At 44.4% G+C, this 23,536-nt stretch overlaps 1 protein-coding gene across 1 annotated transcript in view; it reads left to right on the top strand.

The window, feature by feature from the left end:
- LOC309566339 (cytohesin-1) overlaps positions 1–23,139 on the top strand; it is a 76,133-nt gene extending 52,994 nt beyond the window's left edge. The window contains exons 10-13 of the mRNA XM_082271453.1: positions 11,782–11,860; positions 15,118–15,189; positions 17,089–17,243; positions 22,733–23,139. Coding sequence (XP_082127579.1) covers positions 11,782–11,860; positions 15,118–15,189; positions 17,089–17,243; positions 22,733–22,811 — 385 coding nt within the window. The 3' untranslated portion in view covers positions 22,812–23,139. The remainder of the gene's footprint in view (positions 1–11,781; positions 11,861–15,117; positions 15,190–17,088; positions 17,244–22,732) is intronic.
- Positions 23,140–23,536: the final 397 nt, after the last annotated feature.

Here is a 23,536-nt window from a genome sequence, read left to right as displayed (position 1 = left end):
AGGAAGCCGACATTGCACTCTGCAGCGATGATGGAGGAGTGTCTCGGGTGCCCGGGACTCCCCTCCTTATTGGCAGAGACAGCAGCGCAACTCCATTGGCTCCTGCTGCCATTTAAAGTCAGCCAGCCAATCAGTAAAGAAAGGGGGTGGGGCCTTGCCACGGCTCTGTGTCTGAATGGATACAGAGCCGTGTCTCTGCTTGGGTGCCCCCATAGCAAGCTGCTTGCTGTGGGGGCACTCAACAGAAGGGGAGCATCGAAGAGGGACCCGAGGAGAGGGGGGCTGCTCTGTGCAAAATCCCTTTTACAGAGCAGGTAAGCATAAAATGTTTATTTGTATCTTAAAAAAAAAAATAAACCTGAGGCTTTACAAAAAACCGAGACTTTATAATCACTTTAAGTCTCTTTCTGCAGTCCCCCTTTTTGTGGCCAGATTTTAATACATTGTGTCATTGCTGGAGACCAGCTAGAGGGATATGAATTTAAGAGTTAAACAGTATAAGAACTGAGGCAGATGGGTGAAACGCACAACTTTCATCATACTGTTAATATGTACCAATCTCAGAGGAGCATTTTTGTGCTCGTCACCCCACCTTCCAGCTGTGTTTATTCGGGTTGGTGTAATCCCAAACTCTAGCACAGTGATCAGATATTTAATGCAAGATTATGGGTTCTGTTGAATAACGTTCATTTATTTAAAATGTATTTTTCTTCTTCAATTGCATGTTTTCTACATTTGGGATGTCCCTTTCCTCACGCCCTGCAGGAGGTATGTACTATCTATGTTCGCTGTGTGTGGGTGCTAAGCACAAATGGCTGCTTTTCTCTGCTGGGTTCTTGCTAATGACAGCTTCTACTTCCTTTCCCTCTTTCTTCCATATGCATTAGAAGAATGGGGCTCTTGCTTTGACCTATACAATTTAAAATCTATCTTCTCTTATTTATGAACCTACCCATACGTGCTACTATTACAGTGCATCCAGGAAAGTATTCACAGCGCTTCACCTTTTCCACATTATGTTATGTTACAACCTTATTCCAAAACAGATTAAATTATTTTCTTCCAAATTCTACAAACAAGACCTTATAATGACAAAGTGGAAGAAGTTTGTTTGAAATGTTTGCAAATTTATTAAAAATAAAAAGTGGGGGTATATTCACAGCCTTTGCTAAATACTTTGGCACCAATTACAGCCTCGAGTCTTTTTGAGTATGATGCTACAAGCTTGGCACACCTATTTTTGGGCAGTTTCTTCCATTCTTTGCAGGACCTCTCAAGCTCCATCAGGTTGGGTGGGGAGTTCAGTGCACAGCCATTTTCCGATCTCTCTAGAAATGTTTAATCGGGTTCAAGTCTGGGCTCTGGCTGGGCTACTCAAGGACATTCATAGAGTTGCCCCGTAGCTGCTCCTTTGTTATCTTGGCTGTGTGCTTAGGGTCGTTGTTCTGTTGGAAGATGAACCTTCACCACTGTTTGAGGTGCAGACGCTCTGGAGCAGGTTTTTATCAAGAATGCCTCTGTACATTGCTGCATTCTTCTTTTCCTCGATCCTGACTAGTCTCCCAGTTCCGGCCACTGAAATACATCCCCAGAGCCTGATGCTGCCACCACCATGCTTCACTGTAGGGATGGTATTGGCCAGGTGATGAGCGGTGCCTTCTTTTCTCCCAACATGACGCTTACAAATCAGGCCAAAGAGTTCATTCTTTGTGTCATCAGGCTAGGGAATTTTTGTTTCTCGTGGTCTGAGAGTCCTTCAGGTGCCTTTTGGCAAACTCAAGATGGGCTGTCATGTGCCTTTTTACTGAGGAGTGGCTTTTGTCTGGCCACTCTACCATACAGGCCTGATTGGTCGAGTGCTGCAGAGATAGTTGTTCATCTGGAAGGTTCTCCTCTCTCCACAGGAAACGCTAGAGCTCTGTCAGAGTGACCATCCGGTTCTTGGTCACCTCTTACTAAGGCCATTCTCCCCCAGTCGCTCAGTTTGGCGGGGCTACCCGCTCTAGAAAGAGTCCTGGTGTTTCCAAGCTACTTCCATTTACGGATGATGGATGCCACTGTGTTCATTGGGAACTTAAATGCTGCAGAAAAGTTTCTGTACCCTTCCCCAGATCTGTGCCTTGATACAATCCTGTCTCGGAGGTCTACAGACAATTCCTTGGACTTCAGGGCTTGGTTTATGCTCTGACATGCACTGTTAACTGTAGGACCTTTATATAGATAGGTGTGTGCCTTTCAAAAATCATGTCCAATCAACTGAATTTACCAAAGGTGGACTCTAATCAAGTTGTAGAAACATCTCAAGGATGATCCGTGGATTTTTTTTTATAAATTTGCAAAGATTTCAAACAAACTTTCTCTTACGTCCTCCGACAGTCGCCGCCTCTTCATATTCGTCACATATGGGGTATTAGACTTTGCTCCGAAGGAGTAGCTAGGCAACAGAATATGTTAACAATAAAGCTTTAACATATCCCACCCTCAAGGGGTGGTCCCCTCAGTCAATACCCTCCTACTTCCTGCAACCATATCTCAGTTTTAATGTCTAGCTTATCAGGAGTGGCTGGCTCTCTCTGTGCTGGGACTTTTTGTCCCAGACTCTTTCTTCTTTTTGATATTTTGTTTGAGTTTTCTCTCTACCTTTACTTAGCTGTTATTTTTGTCAGCATTAGTTAGTTCTTCGGACGAAGAGGATCATGCGGACTGGGTCTCGGGCTGATCCCCCTGGTCGCAGGTCGTGGGTCAGTGGCTTCCCAGTCTGCCATCGAGCGTTCAGCCAGGTATCGCTCCTGGCACAGTGAACGACCCATCCCTGTTCGGTGCAGGGATGATTGGTGAGGTGGCTACCTCACCGGACGCTGTGCGGTTTCTGAACCGCCATTGTGTGCGTCTTGAATTGCGACTCTCCCTGCCTCATGTGCAGCGGCTTGTTCGCCTGTGCGGGTTCCCCACGCCATGTGAGGTAAGTGTATCTATGTGGGGACCTGTCTGTCTGGGGGGGGTCTCAGTCTGGGACTGTGTAACCTGCCTTTAATCACACTGCTTGTCTCCCTATCTCTCGGCTGCATGCTGTGGGCTGCAAGGGGGGGGGGGAGCTGTATGACACTGAATATGTCAGGCTGGGCAGTGTGAGGAGCTGTGTGCTGTGGGGCATGTTTTTAATGGCATGTTGGGGCATATACAGCGATCGCTGCGGCGATCTAACATGTATCCATATTATGGGTTAATATTGTGTGTGATTTTATGCACTGTGGAGCGGCGATTTCGGCGCCAAACGACGCCATTTTACCGGCGCCCGCTCCGGCCGCATGGTTTACATGCACGGCGGCCATTTTCTTGTAGCCTCCATAGGCTTACATAGAGCGCCCTGGCAGCATCACTTCCTCTCTCCTGGAAGCACCGATCGAGGCAGCAGCAGCAGCGGAGTCTCCTCAGGTTTTATCCTTCTATTCCTGTGTTCCATTGCCTGTATTCAGTCTGTATATTCCCTGTGGGGGTCTCATTGTGCCTGAGTGTGGTGCGGTGGGCTGCGCTTGCCGCGCTTGCTGTAAGGGGGCAGTTAACCCTTGGTTGTCTGGCATACAGGGGCAATGGATTCTCAGGAGGGCAAGTTTCCCACAGTATTGGTGGAAAGCCAGGGGACCGCTGTTTCCCCCCCAGGGGGGGATTTAGCCACTATTGTGGCTGGCCTTGCTGCACAGGTGCAAATGCTGGTGGCTGCTCAATCTGCTAAACGGCCCAGAGTTGCTCTGTCCTCTGATTCTGAGGGTGAAGGTGATGGGGCTGTTCTGGCAGGGACCTCCCTATCGGGGTCCCGCTCCTCTCTTGATCTAGTGGGGTCTGAGGTAGAGGCTGAAGTTGAGGGGGTTGATAATTCTCCCCCTGGCTCGCCTGAAGAGCTTGCAATCATGGATGAGTTGATTGCTTCCATTAAGCAGACGCTACGTTTGCAGGACGAGGTGTGTCCCCCAGCTGCCTTGGCGGCTTATGGGACGCAGAGAAAACGCAGGACGCCGCAGGTTTTTCCCTGCAATGCTGATTTTCAGCGCGCTGTTAAGGACCAATGGCGCGATTTGCGCAAGCCTTTTGCGGTGCCAAGTAAATTTAAGCTGCGTTATCCTTTCTCGCCTGCCACTGATGAACGGTGGTGTGTGCCTCCGCCGGTGGATCATGCTATTGCGGTTTTGAACAAAGCCACTGCGATCCCTGCAGAGGGATCCCCTGTTTTCCGTGATGCCACGGATAGGAGACTGGAGTCTCTTGCCCGTCATACTTATTCTGTTACGGGTTCTATGCTTAAGGCTCTGTTTGCTTCTCTCATGGCGGCCCAGGCGATCGCAAGTTGGACGCAGATGCTTAGGCGCGTCCTAGTGGCCGATTCGGCCTCGGCGGCGACCCTGGATATGGTGGATCAGATCCACCAGGGTGTCATGTATCTGTGTGATGCGGACCTGGACCTGATTCCGTTGGCCGCGCGTGTGCACAGCGTGGCGGTGTTGTCTCGCCGCCTGGTTTGGTTGAAATGTTGGTCGGTGGACCAATCTTCACGTAAAACCTTAGCCAATCTGCCTTATGATGGGTCTCGCCTTTTTGGGGAGTCCCTGGATGTGTTGATTAAGGGGATTACCGGGGGTAAGAGCACTCTCTTGCCCCATTTCCCCAAGGCTAAGGGGGCTTCTGGGAAGAAGCATGCTCAGTTTCGGCCCCCTCAGGGGTCCTTTCGTGCCTTTCGGCCGCACTACAAGGGCAAACCGTTCAAGGGCCAAGGCTCTCAGAAGAAGCCCTGGTCTGGGAAACAGAAGTCCGGTCAATCCGGACCTGCGGCCCATAACAGTTCGGCCTGAAGGGGCGCCCTCACCCAGTTTTGGGGTGGGGGGACGCTTGCTCGGTTTTCTTCAGCCCTGGTTGGCCCGTGTGAGGGACAGATGGGTTCTGGAAATCGTTCGATCTGGTTACAAGATCGAGTTTCTCTCTCGGCCGGAGAGCAGATTTTTTCCCTCAAATCTTCAACTGTCTCCAGAGCGCCTGCGGGATCTGCACCTGGCGGTGCGGGACCTGAGGGCTCAGGGAGTGGTGGTTCCGGTGCCTCATCGGGACAGATTTCGGGGGTTTTATTCCAATCTGTTCACCGTGCCCAGAAAGGAGGGCAAGGTTCGTCCGATTCTGGACTTGAAAGCTCTGAACCGCTCTGTGCGAGTTCGCAAGTTCCGCATGGAATCCCTGCGCTCGGTGGTGGCTGCCCTGGTTCCGGGGGAGTTCATGGCCTCCATCGATTTGAAGGATGCGTACCTTCACATCCCCATATTCGAGGGTCATCAGAAGTACCTTCGATTTGCCATTGCGGAGGATCACTACCAGTTTGTGGCGTTGCCCTTTGGGCTCGCCTCGGCTCCGCGGGTCTTCACCAAGGTGCTTGCACCGGTTCTGGCATTATTGAGAGCCCAGGGCATTTCTGTCCTGGGGTATCTGGACGACATTCTGGTTCGGTCTGCGACCAGACAGGGTCTGGAGAAGGACCTGTCTGTCACAATGCAAACTCTGCAGGAGTTCGGTTGGACGATAAATGTTCCAAAGTCGACACTGAGTCCGTCGGTTCGTCTCCCCTATCTGGGAATGATACTGGACTCGGTGCAGGCGAAGGTCTTCCTGCCGGAAGACAAACTCAGGACTCTTCAGGAGGAAGTCAGGTCCCTCAGGGACGTTCCACACTCGTCTCTGCGGACGGGTATGAGATGTCTGGGATTGATGGTCTCGGCCTTCGAGGCGATTCCTTTCGCGCAGTTTCACACGCGGGGTCTCCAAGCGGAGATCCTGTCCAGGTGGGACGGGCGACCTCAATCTCTGGATCTTCAGATCTCGTTGAGTCATCGCACCAGGGAAAACCTTCTGTGGTGGCTCCAGTCCCCGTTGGTGTCCGGGGGCAAGTCGTTTCGTCCGATCTCGTGGACGATAATCACCACGGATGCCAGCCTGTCGGGCTGGGGTGGTGTTCTGGGCGTTCTGTCCGCCCAGGGGACCTGGTCGGAGGGGGAGTCTTCCCTTCCGATCAACATTCTGGAATTGCGTGCGATAAGGCTCTGTCTTCATCGCTGGACGGACCGGCTGCAGGGCTGCCCGGTTCGGGTGCGGACGGACAATGCCACGGCGGTGGCCTACATCAACCACCAAGGGGGCACCAGGAGTGCCCGAGCGGCTCGAGAAGTGGCCGACATTCTGTCTTGGGCCGAGACTCATGTCCCGGCGATAACGGCGGTTCACATTCCGGGAGTGGAGAACTGGCAGGCGGACTATCTGAGTCGCCAGACCCTGGATCAGGGGGAATGGTCTCTCCACCCGGCTGTCTTCCAGATGTTGTGCGCGAAGTGGGGTCTTCCAGATGTGGACCTGTTCGCGTCTCGCCTCAACTACAAGGTGAAGAGGTTCGTGGCAAGGACGCGCGACCCTCGGGCAGACGCGTCGGACGCGTTAGTGGCCCCGTGGCATCAGTACAAGCTGATGTACGCGTTTCCACCGATTCAGTTGCTGTCCAGGTTCCTTCGCAGGTTGCACTCGGAACGCAGCACGGTGATTCTTGTGGCACCGGACTGGCCTCGCCGGTCCTGGTACGCAGACCTCGTGAATCTGGCGGTCGACGCTCCTTGGCGTCTGCCTCTTCGAGACGATCTACTGTCTCAAGGACCGATTTACCATCCTGCTTTACAGTCGCTGGCTTTGACGGCCTGGCTGTTGAGTCCGAGGTCCTGAAGGAGAAGGGTCTCTCTCCAGAGGTCGTTCATACTTTGATCAACGCGAGGAAGTCTTCCTCGGGGAAGGTTTATTACCGTACTTGGAAGGCCTATTTTGCCTGGTGTGAGTCCAGGGGGTTTTCACCCCGCACGTACTCGGTTTCCCGTGTGCTGTCTTTCCTTCAGACGGGTGTCGATCAGCGTTTGGCGCTGGCTACGATTAAGGGTCAGGTGTCGGCGCTGGCCGTTCTATTTCAACGTCCCGTGGCTTCCAACTCCTTGGTTGGCACTTTTATTCAGGGTGTGCGGCATCTGGTTCCTCCTAGGAGGGATCCTTTGCCCCCTTGGGACTTGAATCTAGTTCTGTCTGTGTTACAACGTGCTCCTTTTGAACAGATCAGGGAGATCTCGTTGTCTATGTTGTCCAAAAAGGTCGCCTTTTTGGTGGCGATCACTTCGGCTCGCAGAGTGTCGGAACTGGCGGCTTTGTCCTGCAAGTCTCCGTACCTGGTTGTTCATTTGGATAAGGTGGTCTTGCGACCTAATCCTTCTTTTCTACCGAAACGAGTTTCGGGATTCCATCTTAACGAGGATATTGTTTTGCCTTCGTTGTGCACGAAGCCTAAACATCCAAAGGAGGTGAGATTGCACTCTCTGGATGTTGTTCGGGCGATAAGGGTTTACCTTAAATCGACTGAGTCTTTTCGTAAGACTGACTCCTTGTTTGTTCTTCCAGAGGGTCCTCGGAAGGGCATGGCGGCTTCCGCCTCTACCATTGCCAAATGGATCAGGCAGACCATTGAACAGGCCTATGCCTTGCAGGGGAAGGTTCCCCCTGTGCCTGTGAAGGCGCACTCTACTAGATCACTGAGTACGTCTTGGGCCTGCCGTCATGGGGCTTCTGTAGCCCAGGTGTGTAAGGCGGCGACTTGGTCGACCGTCCACACTTTCACAAAATTCTACAAAGTAGATGTTCAGGCATCGGCGGATGCTTCCTTTGGCCGCAAGGTTCTTAGTGCGGCTGTTCCATAGGGTCCCTTATTGGGGACTCCTGGCTGTTGGGATAGTTTTTTTGTATCCCCTGGTTTTTTTGTCTTTTCCTGGGTTGTTGCTCCTGTTGAGCACTTATTTTTGCTGTTGCCCAGCTGGTTTCCTTCCTTTGGTAAGGTTCCTTTCTTTGATGTGGAGACTGCGTTGCCTTTCGGCGCGGATGCGTTTCCCACCCCTCATGTTTGCACTGCTTTGGGACGTCCCCATATGTGACGAATATGAAGAGGCGGCGACTGTCGGAGGACGTAAGAGAAAACGGAATTTTTGTAAAATCTTACCTGTAAAATTCCTTTCTCTGAGTCCTCCGACAGTCGCCGCCCCCACCCCTCTTTTGGGGTTTGAATGTATACTCTACTGCTATTCCACTAAAACTGAGATATGGTTGCAGGAAGTAGGAGGGTATTGACTGAGGGGACCACCCCTTGAGGGTGGGATATGTTAAAGCTTTATTGTTAACATATTCTGTTGCCTAGCTACTCCTTCGGAGCAAAGTCTAATACCCCATATGTGACGAATATGAAGAGGCGGCGACTGTCGGAGGACTCAGAGAAAGGAATTTTACAGGTAAGATTTTACAAAAATTCCGTTTTTTTCACGTTGTCATTGGGTAATATTTGTAGATTTTTGAGGAAACAATGAGTTTTAAACATTTTGGAATAAGAAAGTTACATAACAAAATGTGGAAAAAGTGAAGTGATGTGAATACTTTCCGGATGCACTGTAGGTTTTAAGTCTTTGATCATATACAAGGACATAAAAGAGAAATCCCTAATTAGATTTACGTAAGCAGTAGTCACTGTTAGGAAGCAGATCACTGTTATTACATTATACAGCCATTCTATTACCGGTGTACTGTATATATTATGTTGCTAGGCCTACAAACATTGCTATTAGTTTTAATTACTGTTTTTCAGCATAGTCCATATATGAAAATTTGCTGTCAAGCTTGTCCCATGAGTCACTCGGTATACAGTAAACTTCTCCTGACAAACATTTTTTTTAACCCCACACCTTTTTTTCTCTTTGAAATAGTAGGTGTGCTCTTTAAAGCATGCAGATTTTCCTAAAATGAGAGGTTACATATGTTAAGGTTGCCTCCTCTCCTTGCAATAGGAAAAAAAAAAAGCCAATGTGCAGTCCAGTGAATGACACCTTGTAAAATGTTGTGTCCATCCTATGATATGGTGACTGACAGCACAGCTTACAGACAGGGAATTTCCTAATGCGTTCTTCAAGGAGCACACTCCTTCTATCCTTATGAGCATACGCCTATCATGAACTCTAGAACAGTGGTCTCCAAACTGCGGCCCTTTGCTTGATTTTTATCTGGCCCTTGGGGCACTATTTTCATCTACTGATACCAACCGTGGGGCATAATCTCCCCCACTGACACCAATAAAGGGGCAGAATTCCTCCCAATGGCAGCAATGATGGTCCATTGACCTCAAAGATGGGGCACTATTCCTGCCAATGACACCAACAATGGGGCCTAATGACACCAATGATGGGGCACAGTCCTTCCCAATGACACCAACGATGGGGCGCTTTTCCTCTTACTGACACCAAAGATGGGGCATTGTTTATTCCCACTGACATTGGGACCTTTTCTCCTCCCAATAGCCACAGTCTAGCCCCCCTTATGTCTGAGGGGACAATGAACTGGCCCTATAGAAAGTCTGGGGACCCCTGCTTTAGAATGCAGCAATGTACAACCCAATTACAGTGAGATTAACATACAGTGCCTTGCGAAAGTATTCAGTATATAAACTTTGCGACCTTTTGCCACATTTCAGGCTTCAAATATAAAGATATAAAACTGTAATTTTTTGTGAAGAATCAACAACAAGTGGGACGCAATCATGAAGTGGAACCAAATTTATTGGATATTTCAAACTTTGTTAACAAATAAAAAACTGAAAAATTGGGCGTGCAAAATTATTCAGCCCCTTTTTACTTTCAGTGCAGCAAACTCTCTCCAGAAGTTCAGTGAGGATCTCTGAATGATCCAATGTTGACCTAAATGATTAATGATGATAAATAGAATCCACCTGTGTGTAATCAAGTCTCTGTATAAATGCACCTGCACTGTGATAGTCTCAGAGGTCAGTTTAAAGCGCAGAGAGCATCATGAAGAACAAGGAACACACCAGGCAGGTCCGAGATACTGTTGTGGAGTAGTTTAAAGCCGGATTTGGATGCAAAAAGATTTACTAAGCTTTAAACATCCCAAGGAGCACTGTGCAAGCGATAATATTGAAATGGAAGGAGTATCAGACCACTGCAAATCTACAAAGACCTGGCTGTTCCTCTAAACTTTCAGCTCATACAAGGAGAAGACTGAGCAGAGATGCAGCCAAGAGGCCCATGATCACTCTGGATGAACTGCAGAGATCTACAGCTGAGGTGGGAGACTCTGTCCATAGGACAACAATCAGTCGTATACTGCACAAATCTGGCCTTTATGGAAGAGTGGCAAGAAGAAAGCCATTTCTTAAAGATATCCATAAAAAGTGTCGTTTAAAGTTTGCCACAAGCCACCTGGGAGACACACCAAACATGTGGAAGAAGGTGCTCTGGTCAGATGAAACCAAAATCAAACTTTTTTGGCAACAATACAAAATGTTATGTTTGGCGTAAAAGTAACACAGCTCATCACCCTGAACACACCATCCCCACTGTCAAACATGGTGGTGGCAGCATCATGGTTGGGCCTGCTTTTCTTCAGCAGGGACAGGGAAGATGGTTAAAATTGATGGGAAGATGGATGGAGCCAAATACAGGACCATTCTGGAAGAAAACCTGATGGAGTCTGCAAAAGACCTGAGACTGGGATGGAGATTTGTCTTCCACAAGACAATGATCCAAAACATAAAGCAAAATCTACAATGGAATGGTTCACAAATAAACATATCCAGGTGTTAGAATGGCCAAGTCAAAGTCCAGACCTGAATCCAATCGAGAATCTGTGGAAATAACTGAAAACTGCTGTTCACAAACGCTCTCCATCCAACCTCACTGAGCTTGAGCTGTTTTGAAAGGAGGAATGGGCAAAAATTTCAGTCTCTCGATGTGCAAAACTGATAGAGACATACCCCAAGTGACTTACAGCTGTAATCGCAGCAAAAGGTGGCGCTACAAAGTATTAACTTAAGGGGGCTGAATAATTTTGCACGCCCAATTTTTCAGTTTTTTATTTGTTAAAGTTTGAAATATCCAATAAATTTCGTTCCACTCCATGATTGTGTCTCACTTGTTGATTCTTCACAAAAAATTATATATCTTTATGTTTGAAGCCTGTAATGTGGCAAAAGGTCGAAAAGTTCAAGGGGGCCAATACTTTCGCAAGGCACTGTATATGTTCATGATGTCAATATTGCATGTTACAGTTCAAGGATATGGCATAGTTTTAGGCTTTAAGCCCACATTTAGAAAATAAAAATAACCTAGTAAATACAATAATATAGAGTTGTGTAGCAAAAGAATTTAAGAGGCATTATCTTAATTTAATGCGTTTGTCATATATTGTAGATGATTAATTTGTGTAAACAGTTTCATTACGGTTTTTAATTGTATCATTGCAAATTAATGATGAAGACTTTTTTGTCAATTAAGCTTTAAGCTTGCATGTAATCACATGACATAGTGATTACATTATCAGGAACCACTCTGTTTAGTTCTCCATCATCGAGGACCCCATCTATTACTGAGAGCTGCGATTCAGAGCCAGCCGCTGCATGAAGGGTTGGCTACTGGCTCGTAACAGGAAAAATGCTTATTTGCATGTCTTTGTGCTAGGAAACATTGATAGATTGCAAGCGGGAAGGAGTTAAAAACCACATTCCATCTGCTTTTTAAGGGTGCCAATTTCTTTTTCTTTAGTATGGCAACTGTTTATGATTTGCATGTCATCTTTCTTATCGGCTGCATAACCTAGGCTGCATGTTGGGTTACCACTCTTTTTCACACTTTGAGGTCTTCTGCCATTTACTCCTCCTTTTGCCTTTTCAGGAGGTCGTGTTAAAACTTGGAAAAGACGATGGTTCATTCTGACGGACAATTGTTTGTACTATTTTGAGTACACAACGGTGAGAGAAACATTTTTGAATGTGTTTTATTATCCCTACCTATATATGGATAGACCTAAAAGTTGAGCAAGACTTATTAACAACAACAAGAAAGCTAGGGTCCCAACTGAAAAGTTGCCACCAGGAAAGCGACTTTAAATGGGCATTAACATGACCAGAATTTCAAATTCTAAGGACAATGGGAGCATATCCAAGTCACTACTGGTTTTGATGTCCACAGGCAGTGTCACTTGGAAGTAAAGAAACCCTTCAGGTACTTTTCCTATAGATAAGGAAAACTTGGATCACCATAAGTTACAACATAATGCAACTGTGTAGGAATGAAAAAGCTGCTGCTTTAAGAAGCAGCAATTAAATGAATAGGTTGCAAAAACCTTGGCTAATATATATTCTTTCTACGATCATTCACAGTAGCATACTTGCTACTAGCTTCCTCCTTTGATTTGTTAGCCCCATCATGGACATAAACACTTGCCCAAGCAAAGCTTTTAGGCTGCATTCACATGTCAGCTTATAATCGCGGGCAGAACCGCCGCGGTTCCGCCCGCGATTCGGAGATTTATTGCAAATCGCGGGACGCCTAGCGTTGCCCGTTGATTTGCAATAGCCCCCCAAACGCCGAGCGATGTTGCCGCGATTTACGCCCGCCGAATCGCGGCAACATCGCGCAAACAAAATCGCGGGACGCAATACGCTCCAAAGAAGCTCTTTTACTTTTTTGGAGCGTATTGCGTCCCGCGATTTTGTTTGCGCGATGTTGCCGCGATTCTGCGGGCGTAAATCGCGGCAACATCGCTCGGCGTTTGGGGGGCTATTGCAAATCAACGGGCAACGCTAGGCGTCCCGCGATTTGCAATAAATCTCCGAATCGCGGGCGGAACCGCGGCGGTTCTGCCCGCGGTTATAAGCTGACATGTGAATGCAGCCTTATGTTTACGTGAAGTGACCAGGCATGGTCGGGTCATACCCACACCTCCTAACCGCCTATTTAAATCCAATTGGCACCTTTTTATTATCAGTCACATCAGAAAACATTTGAGAAACACTCACAAATTCTCAAACTCTCTAACTTCATAACTGTCACTGCGTTCATGCTAAATAATAACAGAACTCTTTTTAACAGGTTTTCCATTTAGCATAATATAAACTATATCCACTCCATATATTTACCTACACAGAAAATGGAATCACAGCGTGCTGTATTCAAAACGCTTTGTCAGTATATGGTTTTAGAGGATTCCTTCTCTTTTGAGTAGTGATGCTTTCAGATTGTTACATGTACAGGAAACACGCTCTAGGCAGTTATGTACACTAACCAGAATTGTACTCATGCGGTACAAGTCACAGCATGTCTTTCCATTACATCTTGGCTCGTGCAATTTGTTTTTCCTTTTCTTTGTACCTTCAAGCAAAATACTGAAAGGGGGCCATTACACCTTTTTAATTATAAGTTCATCCTGAAAATACCATAAACATTCCTAAAAAATAAAATGTGAAACTTCAGTAAACCAAATCAGTCAGTGAACTAGTTACTAGACCATAGACCCAACACAACCAAAGGTTTGTATAAAACTTACACAATTTTATTTTATATCTTTAACCACTTAAGCCCTGGAAGATTTTACCCCCTTCCTGACCAGGGGGTATTTTGCGATTCGGCACTGCGTGACTTTAACAGACAATTGCGTGGTCGTGCGATGCTGTACCTAAACAAATTTGACGTCCTTTTTTTCCCACAAACAGAGCTTTCTTTTGGTGGTATTTGATCACCTGTGTGATTTTTTGATCATGCGCTATAAACAAAAAAAGAGCGACAATTTTGCAAAAATAACAATATTTTTCACATTTTTTTATATGAAATTCCCCCAAAAAAAAATGTAAAAATCAAAATTTTTTAACATTTTCGGCCAATTTGTTTTATGCTACATATGTTTGGTAAAAAAAAATCGCAAAAGCGTATTTTGATTGGTTTGCGCAAAAGTTATCGCGTTTACTAACAAAGGGAAAGATTTTTGTCATTTTTTATTGTTTTTTTTTTTTAATCGCGATCTGCGTTTTTTTTTTTTTTTTTTGCGGTACTGCCACATTGCGGCGGACAGATCGGACCCTTGACTGACATTTTTGACACTTTTGGGGTTACCAGTGACATTACTGCAGTAATCAGTGCTATACATATGCACTGTTACTGCAAAATTACACTGGTAGTGAAGGGGTTAACTTTATTTGAGAGGGAGGGGCTGTGTGTGTCCCTAGGGGCGTGATTCTAACTGTGATTGGCTGTCTGTTGAGCTGTAGAAACAGTGATCAACGGTTCTACATAGTAGAACCGTGTGATCAGTTTCTACACAGGGGAGAATGACAGGGGGCTTTGTTTACACTAGCTGCCTGACTTTCTCCCTCTGCAGCGGCGATCGCAGAGTGACCGGCGGACATCGGGTCCGCCGGTCACACGCGCGGGGGGGTCCGTGACCACGCCTCCGGCGGCACGCGCTCGCTCCCTAGACCCTCACAGGCTAGCGACGTAGACCTACGTCCCTTTGCCTGTGAGGGGCTGACTGCCGACGTAGATAGTCGTGCGGCAGTCGGCAAGTGGTTAAAAAACATAGTTTGTGTCTAAAATCTATAAATATTCAAAATAGGCTGCCGATATGGTCGAAAGACGCACACCAATCCTAAACAGATGTTATCAGTCAGAGGGTATAAGGCTGTCACCGTCCCGGGGGGATTGGTGCGTAGGTTGTTGGAGCTCACGGTGTTTTGCACCAAATCGCTTTCTCAGGAGCCTGAATATGTACTCTATACAAATGAAAATCCAGAGTAAGAAACTAGTACAAAACCTTTATTAGGGGCACACATGCACTAACCTGAAAAATCGATATTAAAGTATTGACTCGGGTGGGCTGAATACAGCTGCACCCCACACTTTTCAGATATTTATTTGTAAAGATTTTTGAAAACCATTTATCATTTTCCTTCCATTTCAAAATTATGTGCCACTTTGTGTTGGTCTATCACATAAAATCCCAAATAATTTAAATTACGTTTTTGGTTGTACCATGACAAAATGTGGAAGATTTGAATACTTTTTCAAGGCACTGTAGATAGGTGGTCATAAAGGTTTTTCTGATCGATCTAATTTCTATTATATTGTTACTTTTCTTTTTTGTTTAACATTATATACATTTACCTGGCTTATCTTTTGGCTTTATGTTAATTCCTGCAGTTTGGATATTTACTCTTAAATTTTTGCTTTGTAGGACAAGGAGCCCCGTGGGATAATACCATTGGAGAACCTCAGTATACGGGAGGTTGAGGATTCTAAGAAGCCTGTGAGTGTTTCCGTGTTAAAGAAGTTAATGACGCATGTTAATCCTTGTGACAACAGGACATTATGCAGCAGACTGGGCTCAGTTTGTATGACTGACTGCTGTTTCTCTGCTAGTAGGACAGTTTAGAGTAGACTGGGTTCAGCTTGTATAGCGTTTCTCCTGCTGGTGGGACAGTATGGAACAAACTGGGCTCAGTTTATATGACGTTTCTCTGCTAGGCAGACAGTATGGAGTAGACTAAGCTCAGTTTTGTGTGACATTTCTCTTCTAGTAAGACAGTATTGCTTAGACTAAGTTCAGTTTGTATGACATTTCTCTGCTAGCAGGACAGTATGGAGTAGACAGGGGTCAAGTTTGTATGACATGTAAAGGATCACTCTTGGTATAAATATTATGGTCTCCCTATTTACAGGGTAATACCGGGTTTTAGTGGTCTACTTTTGCTGATGCATGTGTTTTTAGCTTTGAATCTGTACAAGCTGTGGAGGCCATATTATTCTCTGAAATACTTAAAACCTTGATGGACAATGAATAAAACTTTGCCTGGGCATATGAGACACCTAGGTTTTCATTTCTTTGTATGATCAAACCCAGTATAGTGTGTGAACTTTCCATAATTTGCATTGTGGAAAAGTTGAGGTAGGTATCAGTAATGACTACTGTCCTAGCAAAATGGGCCTAATTGATCACCCTACTGGATTTCACAGAACACTTCATTAACTCTGGGAGTGGTAAGTGGCTTAAGCCATTTGCTGTCTTTCCCATTTAATGGCTTGGCGTTTTTACACTTCATTAGACCCAAACTTTTCATTCATGTATAGCTGGGGCCCTGCTAGTTGCCAATTTTGTAATGAATTGGAATTGGGAGGTAAAAAGGGAAAAGAGGCTAGCATGGTACATGTAAAGCCTAAGTATAGATAGGTTAAAAAAAAAACATAAGAATCAGCACAAGGGACATACCTTACAGCTAGTATTATGTGTCTATTGTACTGATTCTTTTTTTAGGAGAAATCGTTGTTTTTTTTTTTTTTTGCAAGGGGTTAATACAACTAAAGGGCTATCAGGAGCTCTCCTAAAAAGAGCTTGACTTTAACTGCCCTTTCCTGCCAGATCGCTATTCATAAAAGCTGTAATACCTCTTCTATGAATGACACAGGACCTCTGAAGGAGGGAGCGGAGCTATCAATCATACACCCGTCTCTCATTCATTGATCCTGTGTCATTTATAGAAGCTGTAGTACAGCTTCTATGAATGGCGGATTGGGCAGAAAAGGATGGGCACAGTTGAATCCTCTTGATGAGAGCTCCGGATAGCCTTTTAGTTGTATTAACCCCCACCTCATAAGATTATGGCAGGGGATTAGGATAGAGGAAGATTCTCCTTAAAGAAGAATCAGCACAAGGGACACAAACAGACCTAACTGTAGGTTTTATGTTTTTATTTTAGCTAAATTTAGGATTTCAGATTATTGTATTCCTGCAGTCCCATTAAAATCAGGCAAGATTTAAGAATGAAAACCAATATGTTCAAGTTTTTCAGTGAAAGGTTTATGACTGTAATGAGAGCCAGATTATTGTATACACCCATCCCTCATGGGAAGGGCCTCCTGAGGTCTGTCAGTACAATCATTCACGCTTCTAGTGAGATTACAGCACAGCTGTGTCGATAATGCATGTCATATTACAAAGTTGGCCAATGGGTCAACTTTGTAAAAGTACTTGGTGCATCCTAAGGATTTGTTTCTTTGGAAGGATGGAGATTGTTAAATACAAATCCAGTCACAAATGACACGAAAAACCAGTCCAACAATTATCTTAATCCCCATCCTTTCCACAGTGTCTGCTATTTCTTTACAGAATGCCTTACTTTGCTGTGTTTTTTTTTTTTTTTCTTTGTAGAACGCTTTTGAGCTCTTTATACCAGACAACAAAGACCAGGTGATCAAAGCCTGCAAGACAGAGGCTGATGGAAGAGTGGTAGAGGGTAACCATACAGTGTATCGCATCTCTGCACCTTCAGCAGAAGAAAAGGATGAGTGGATAAAAAGCATAAAGTAAGTGGCTTTTACTGTGTCCACTTATGTGTCTGTGCACGTACATACAAGTATACAGTATAAACCTGGAAATACAGTAGTAGATTTTTGTACAAAAATTCTTGCAAGACTTGATGAATGTTGTTTTGTTAGCACTTCAAAATTGTGTTTGTTTTTAACATTGGATTTTGGAATAAGTGGACTTTCCCCGAACGAAAACCACATTCCTTTGAATTTTTTCGGGACTCTGGTCAAAACTGAATGTGGATTTGACCCACCAATGATTGGTAAATTGTAGAATTCAAATCAAATTCTCCTAGCGTATGGCCAGCTTGCGTACAGAACAGCTCAAGAGTACTGCTGTCCACATGTTTAGGAACAAAGGAGGTTTTTTTTTTTTTTTATATCTATTTGCTAAAAAGATAATACAAGTAGTATATTTTTGCATGGTGGGGAAAACTGTTAGCATGGTTTTAAAAGACAATATTGTTAAAAATGTAAGCTAAAAATGTAATGAATTTTAGATTATGAATCCTCAGATGGGGTAGCTGTATTAGGCTTTTTCAGTCTAAGTACATTTTCTGTACGCATAGAAACGTACCCGTTGAACAACACATCAAGATTTTCTGTAACTTAAGCTGATTATACATTTTTGAGTTTTTATTTCATTCAACCCCGGGGTTGAATGAATAAGAACTCAGATAAACCCCTCCTCATGAGAATACGTAGATCAGATCTGCAACCAATGCTGGTTTTATGATCAGCTTCGGTTAAAACGGAGAAGGGTACACACGTAACGTTGACGAAGAGGGGCAACCTTTTGTAGTCCAATCGTGCAACCTAGGGCCTCTCTATAGATAGATAGATTACCGTGCACGAGTGTTGTCACCCTAGGACAGGAAATGTATTACTGGGAAGAATCGCCAGATGAAATGAAGAATCCTACAAAAAAAAAGAAAAAAAAAATGCAACCACCATGAATAAGGACTGGTTAACTACAATATATTCTATTTTTGCTTTTGAGTTTAGATACGGTTTTAGGTGCTATATCTTTTTGACAATTTTTTTTTTTTTTTTGGGAGTAGGTTATCTGAATTGACAAATGACAAAATTCCTTGTATCTCAGTGTGGCACAATGTTTCCTGATGTAATTCTAATTGGTGACTTGAACTTGGGGAGAGGGATACCTTCACATCTTGCATTCCATTGAGGCATCTGGAGAGAAGCTGCACCATTTCTAAGTAGTTTCACCGCTTTTTTTTTTTTGATGGGTATGGTCTTGACTGTGGCTTAGTGAATATTTAAAAGTCTTTAGAGATCGACCAATTATCGGCAAAGCCGTTATATCGAGGGCCAATGTGCACTTTCCCCAAAATATCGGAATCGGCCCCGGAGGTTTTTTTGCTGATATTTCAGAAAGTGCTGTACCGGAGTGATGCCTGCAGCTAGAGACATCACCTCGGTACCGGTGTCCATAGCTGACGGTCAGCTGTCTTGTAATGACAACCGATGCGGCTGAGAAGCTGCTCGGCTGTCATTACAAGGAGCGCTGCCTTCTGCGGCTCGCCCGGGTCTCCCGTCCCACCAGGAGACCCGGGCAACCAGCCTGCATGGCCGCCGAAGACCCGATCAAAGGCGCATTTGGCTCTGATCGGGTCTCCATGCAAAAACCCAGAAGTGATGTCATAACTGGTACTGGCGTCAGATTCAAAAAAATGACAGCATTCAAAACAGCCAAACTTGGCTTTTGAATGCTTTTAAGTGCAGAGGAGGGGTTTGGGGTCTTTTAGACCCCCCCCCCAGATCCCTTCACAAGAGTACCTGTCAAGTTAAAAAAGAAAAAGCAATATTGGTCGATCACTAGTCTCAAGCCAGCCATACATGGATCGAAATCCATCCAGTTCAGCAGGGATTGGCAAATTTTTCGATCTATGTACTGTGGTTGAACAGCGATCTACTCATCGACTTCTTTTTAAACAGCCTGTTGGAAAAAATGCACTCCATTAGCTAAGCAGTGTATTCTGATGGTGGGGAAGTCTCCCCACTGTCAAAATAACCTTGCATAGTGGGGAGGATTTTCCCTTCGACCTCGAATGTGTGGATGGGGGAATTGGACCAGATTTTTTTTTTTTTTTTTTTTTTTTCCAACCTGCTGTCTGAACATGAAAAAAAACTATGGCCAGTTTTGGAATAGTTTTGCATCCATATCCAGATTAATAGCCTTGGTAGTTTACCACTGCTTGGTCTTAAGAAATTTCATTTTAGCAAGATACCTTTTTTATAAATCTTTGTGACCTGGTTTTTGCTGGGATTTAAAGCCCAGTTTAAGTTACAAAAATAGATATTTAGTCAGAGACATTATGTTACCAACCTTGATTTTAATTTTTTAATCCCTCCTGTTGTACCAGCACAGTGTGTCGAAACATGAGGGTGTAATCTAGTAGTCACCAGAGTGTGACTGATCTTCCCAGTGAATTCTGTAATCTAACATGCCTGGTTATATACACCCCTCTGTTCCTCAGCATTACAAGTCTGTGCAAGTGAAGCGTGACTGTTAACCATTTATACCAACATAAAACACTGGAGTAGGCAGGAAGTACAGTTTAAATAGGAGACAAAGGTACTCCAGGTCATTTAAAGGGAGAACCATTACACATTTTAACCTAGGGTTGGACAGGATAAAGAGAAAATTGAGGTGTGCTAATATATATTTAAGTAGTCAACATTAGTAGGCAGGACTGCCCAAATCATGACTGGCTATATTTAGAAAGCAGACTCAGTTACCCTCTTATTTAGGTTATTTAAATGAATCAGAGGTTTCTACAGTAAGAGGTCTTGAGAACACATACAATGAATTCATTGCAAATAAACTTTCCAATATTTAAAAAAATCTGATTTATTTTTCGTTCGTGGACAGACACAGCTCCTGATCTTCTTAACCAGGAGTAGGACACTAGGCAGAAAAAGTCTGGCTACGCCTATGGCAGTCCCAGGGGGTATACGCCCTCTCTCTGCTATTGGTACTACGTTTTTTCTGCCTAGTCAGGAATAAGGACCTAGTTCCTTGCTGGGATCTCTGGTCTTGGCAATTTTTTTTTTTTTTGGATAGAACTTTTTCTCCTGTTTTTTTTTTTTTTCTTTTTTTCCTGTGAAATCTACAATCAACTGCCGGACTGGGCTACGGGCTGGATAATCTAGATCCAGTGGTCACCTCAGTCTGGCCAGCGAGCGCACGCAGACCTCAGCTCTGCTCTAGGTTGGCCGCGACATAGCCCCACCGGACGTGGCTGGCCTGCGAGTTAAACGCCTCGCGAGGTTGCATACGATCGCATTTCAGCCTGAGTCGCGGCGTTCCTCCTGGCTGACAGCCACCTGTTTCGATGGAGAAGAGGTTCTGTCCTAAGCGGTGCCTGCCTAGCTCGGATCTTGACCTTGGCTCTTGATCTTGGCTATCACCTCTGCGCGCAGGGTGTCGGAATTGGTGGCGTTATCCTATCGTTCACCTTAGTGGTTCACAGAGATGAGGTTGTTTTTTTTTTTTTTTGTCCCTGTCATCAGGGGTCAGGTTCCTCCTTTCCCTGTCAAGGCGCACTCTACTCGGGCACTCAGTGCCTCACGGGCCTTCGTCTTAGGCAAGTTTGCAACGCTGCAACTGGTCGTCGGTGCACACTTTCATAAAGTGTTGGCATCTGCAGATGCTTCATTTGGCCTCAAGGTTTTGCAGGCTGCTTTTTAGAGGACCTGGTCCTCTTTGAGGGTGTATTGTTTGTTTTTTTTTTTTTTTTTTTTTTCAGGTGAGCTCCAGTTGTTTTGGTTGAGCTCCTGTTTATTTTGTAGGTTATAGTTGGCCTTGGGAATTTCTTTTTCACTGTTCACACCCCTCATGTTTAACACTGCTTTGGGAAGTCCCATTGGTTAAGAAGATCAGGAGCTGTGTCCCTCAATGAACATCAGAGAAATGGATTTTATGGCAAGTCAAAAATCCCATTTTTATTATTTTTTTTTTTGCACAGCAAAATAATTTAACAGACATTTTTTCAATATGTACAGAAATTCAAACTCCGCCCTTAAGTCGCTGTCCTTTTTTGACCTCAGTTCAAATACTGTATACAATAATGTACAGATGTTTGAACAATATTACATATACTTTAAAGTGATTGTAAAGGTTCCAATTAAAAAAATAAATAAATAAATAAACTGCTTTTACTTACCTGGTGGTTTTGAACAAGAGCAGCCCTGATCCTCCTCTTCTCCGCAAAACAAGTAATTCTCCTGCGCTCAAGTGGTATGCAAGAAGGGGAGCTGTATGTGTGATCCTTGAGATCACAACCTAAGGTCTTGCTGCTCTCTCAGGACCATGGGTATCCAAACATACTGCAAAACAACAAGTGAGGCACACCAACCTAGTGCATTACCACAATGCATTTATTACAAATAAAAGCACAGCACACATTTTTCTCCAATCCCTGCATTACTCAGTGCACCTTAAGAAGGATCTAGATAGGTGGAGGCAGCCTCTCCTATACCATTTGTTATACATATTCTAGTGCCTATTGCTGGTCCATGGTCTATCCAGGAGGAGCCCCGGGGCCCATGTGTGGAGCCCCAGGGCCTAAATGTGCTGCAACTCTAGTGTTCTTTTAAGGGAGTATGATTCCCCTTTTGATATACACAAGCGGTGATCCGCACAATTGTCTTTAGCGCACACAGTTATTACAGTCCGGACATATTGAATTAGTGGCATTATTTTTTATGGTGGGGTAAGGGAAGTTGTTGGTGCATAGTGTGGCAATTATGAGTGATAAACTCTTTTGTAAAGCATTTTGATACAATAAATTCATGTTTTAGATCCAAACTATAAAGTCTAGTGTCTGCCAAAATAACCCGTTGGTCATCCATTGAGGGAGCTTTACTCCCACTTGGATTCAACCAATTTCCTTTTTTCCTGTATATGCTTTGGTTAGTGGGCAGACTGGTGCTTTAGACAATGGGGTTGTGAATTCTCAAATCATTTCCCCATTTTTTTTTTTTTTTTTCGTCCTAGCATACAACATTGCTGAATATCATTTTATTATGTTAACGCCTCGGCATTGAACTCATCGTGTTGCATCCACCTTTGTGCCGCCTGTCATCCTGCTAATAGGCATGAAGTGCAGGGCCATACAAGCTTAGAGCCACATGCAAACCAGTATTGTCAGTTGTTGCTCTCCCCTCGACTTGAAGACATGCATGGAACTACGAATGTGGCTAGCAAAAGGGACCTTTTATACTATGTATTTGCATTTAATTTAGTTTCCTTCCAGTCGTCTTCTATACATACATAAAAAAAAAAAAAAAAAAAAAAAAAAAAACTTTCTAAAAGATCTGTACATATATCTTGTCTGCCAAAAAAAAAATATATTTAGAATTAAGGTAACTGACTGACAGTTTTAAAAAATGTAGAATGAATGATCACATGATGTATGTAACGAGCTTCATCCATTCAATCCTTCTGTTTGTCGTTTTTGCAGAGCTGCCATCAGCAAAGACCCATTCTATGAAATGCTGGCTACCCGGAAGAAGAAAGTGTCTTCATTAAAAAGACATTAGATCATGATAGTGTCAATCTGGGTCTTCTAAAGACTTTAGAAGAAAAAGATGTCCAAGATTTACATTGACAATCATTGAGTCTAGATTGTGGTGGAATATTTCAGTTTTTCCTACCACCCTTTACATGTCTTTGCTTTCATAACACCAAATAATCTTAAAGCTTTTAATGTTACTGCCTGCCTCCTTGCTCTGTACAGACTGCAAATGAAAAACACAATAAGGTGATACTAGTGTAAGTTCTGTAATAAAATCAGGAAATGGGCAAAGGTCTTTGCAACCTCTAGGAGTTCTGATTGCTGCTGCTAACTTTTTTGTTTCTGCCACAGGCTGCAAGGGCAAAAATTACAACTTGCATTTATGCATAGTGATTAGATATGGAATAAAGTTGGTGTCAAAGATATCTGGATCTGTAATCACTGTGATATTTTGGCTACAGTGAACATCGATGAATGCTACTTGTATTCAAATTAATTTTTCAAGGTCAAAGGTTGCATCAGTGTTCTCTGCAGTGTTAGAGGGACCCTGGCACCAGTCCCATAGTTTCATAGTCTATAATGCTGGTTCAAACTAGGGAGGCCTTACTAGTAGCTTTTACTTTTCTGCATTTACTGAGATGAGGTTCCATCTGGCTTATTTTTCACCAATAGATCAGGCAAGACCATCTGGTTCTCAACTTTACCAGTGGTGCAATGACATCTTTTCTTCACACAGTAGGTGGGGGAGAC

Source organism: Pelophylax lessonae (genome assembly GCF_965119305.1).
Source record: "Pelophylax lessonae genome assembly, chromosome: 11".
Lineage (NCBI taxonomy): Eukaryota > Metazoa > Chordata > Amphibia > Anura > Ranidae > Pelophylax > Pelophylax lessonae.
The sequence above is the reverse complement of the archived record's forward strand: the minus strand, read 5'-3'. Positions and strand labels throughout refer to the sequence as shown.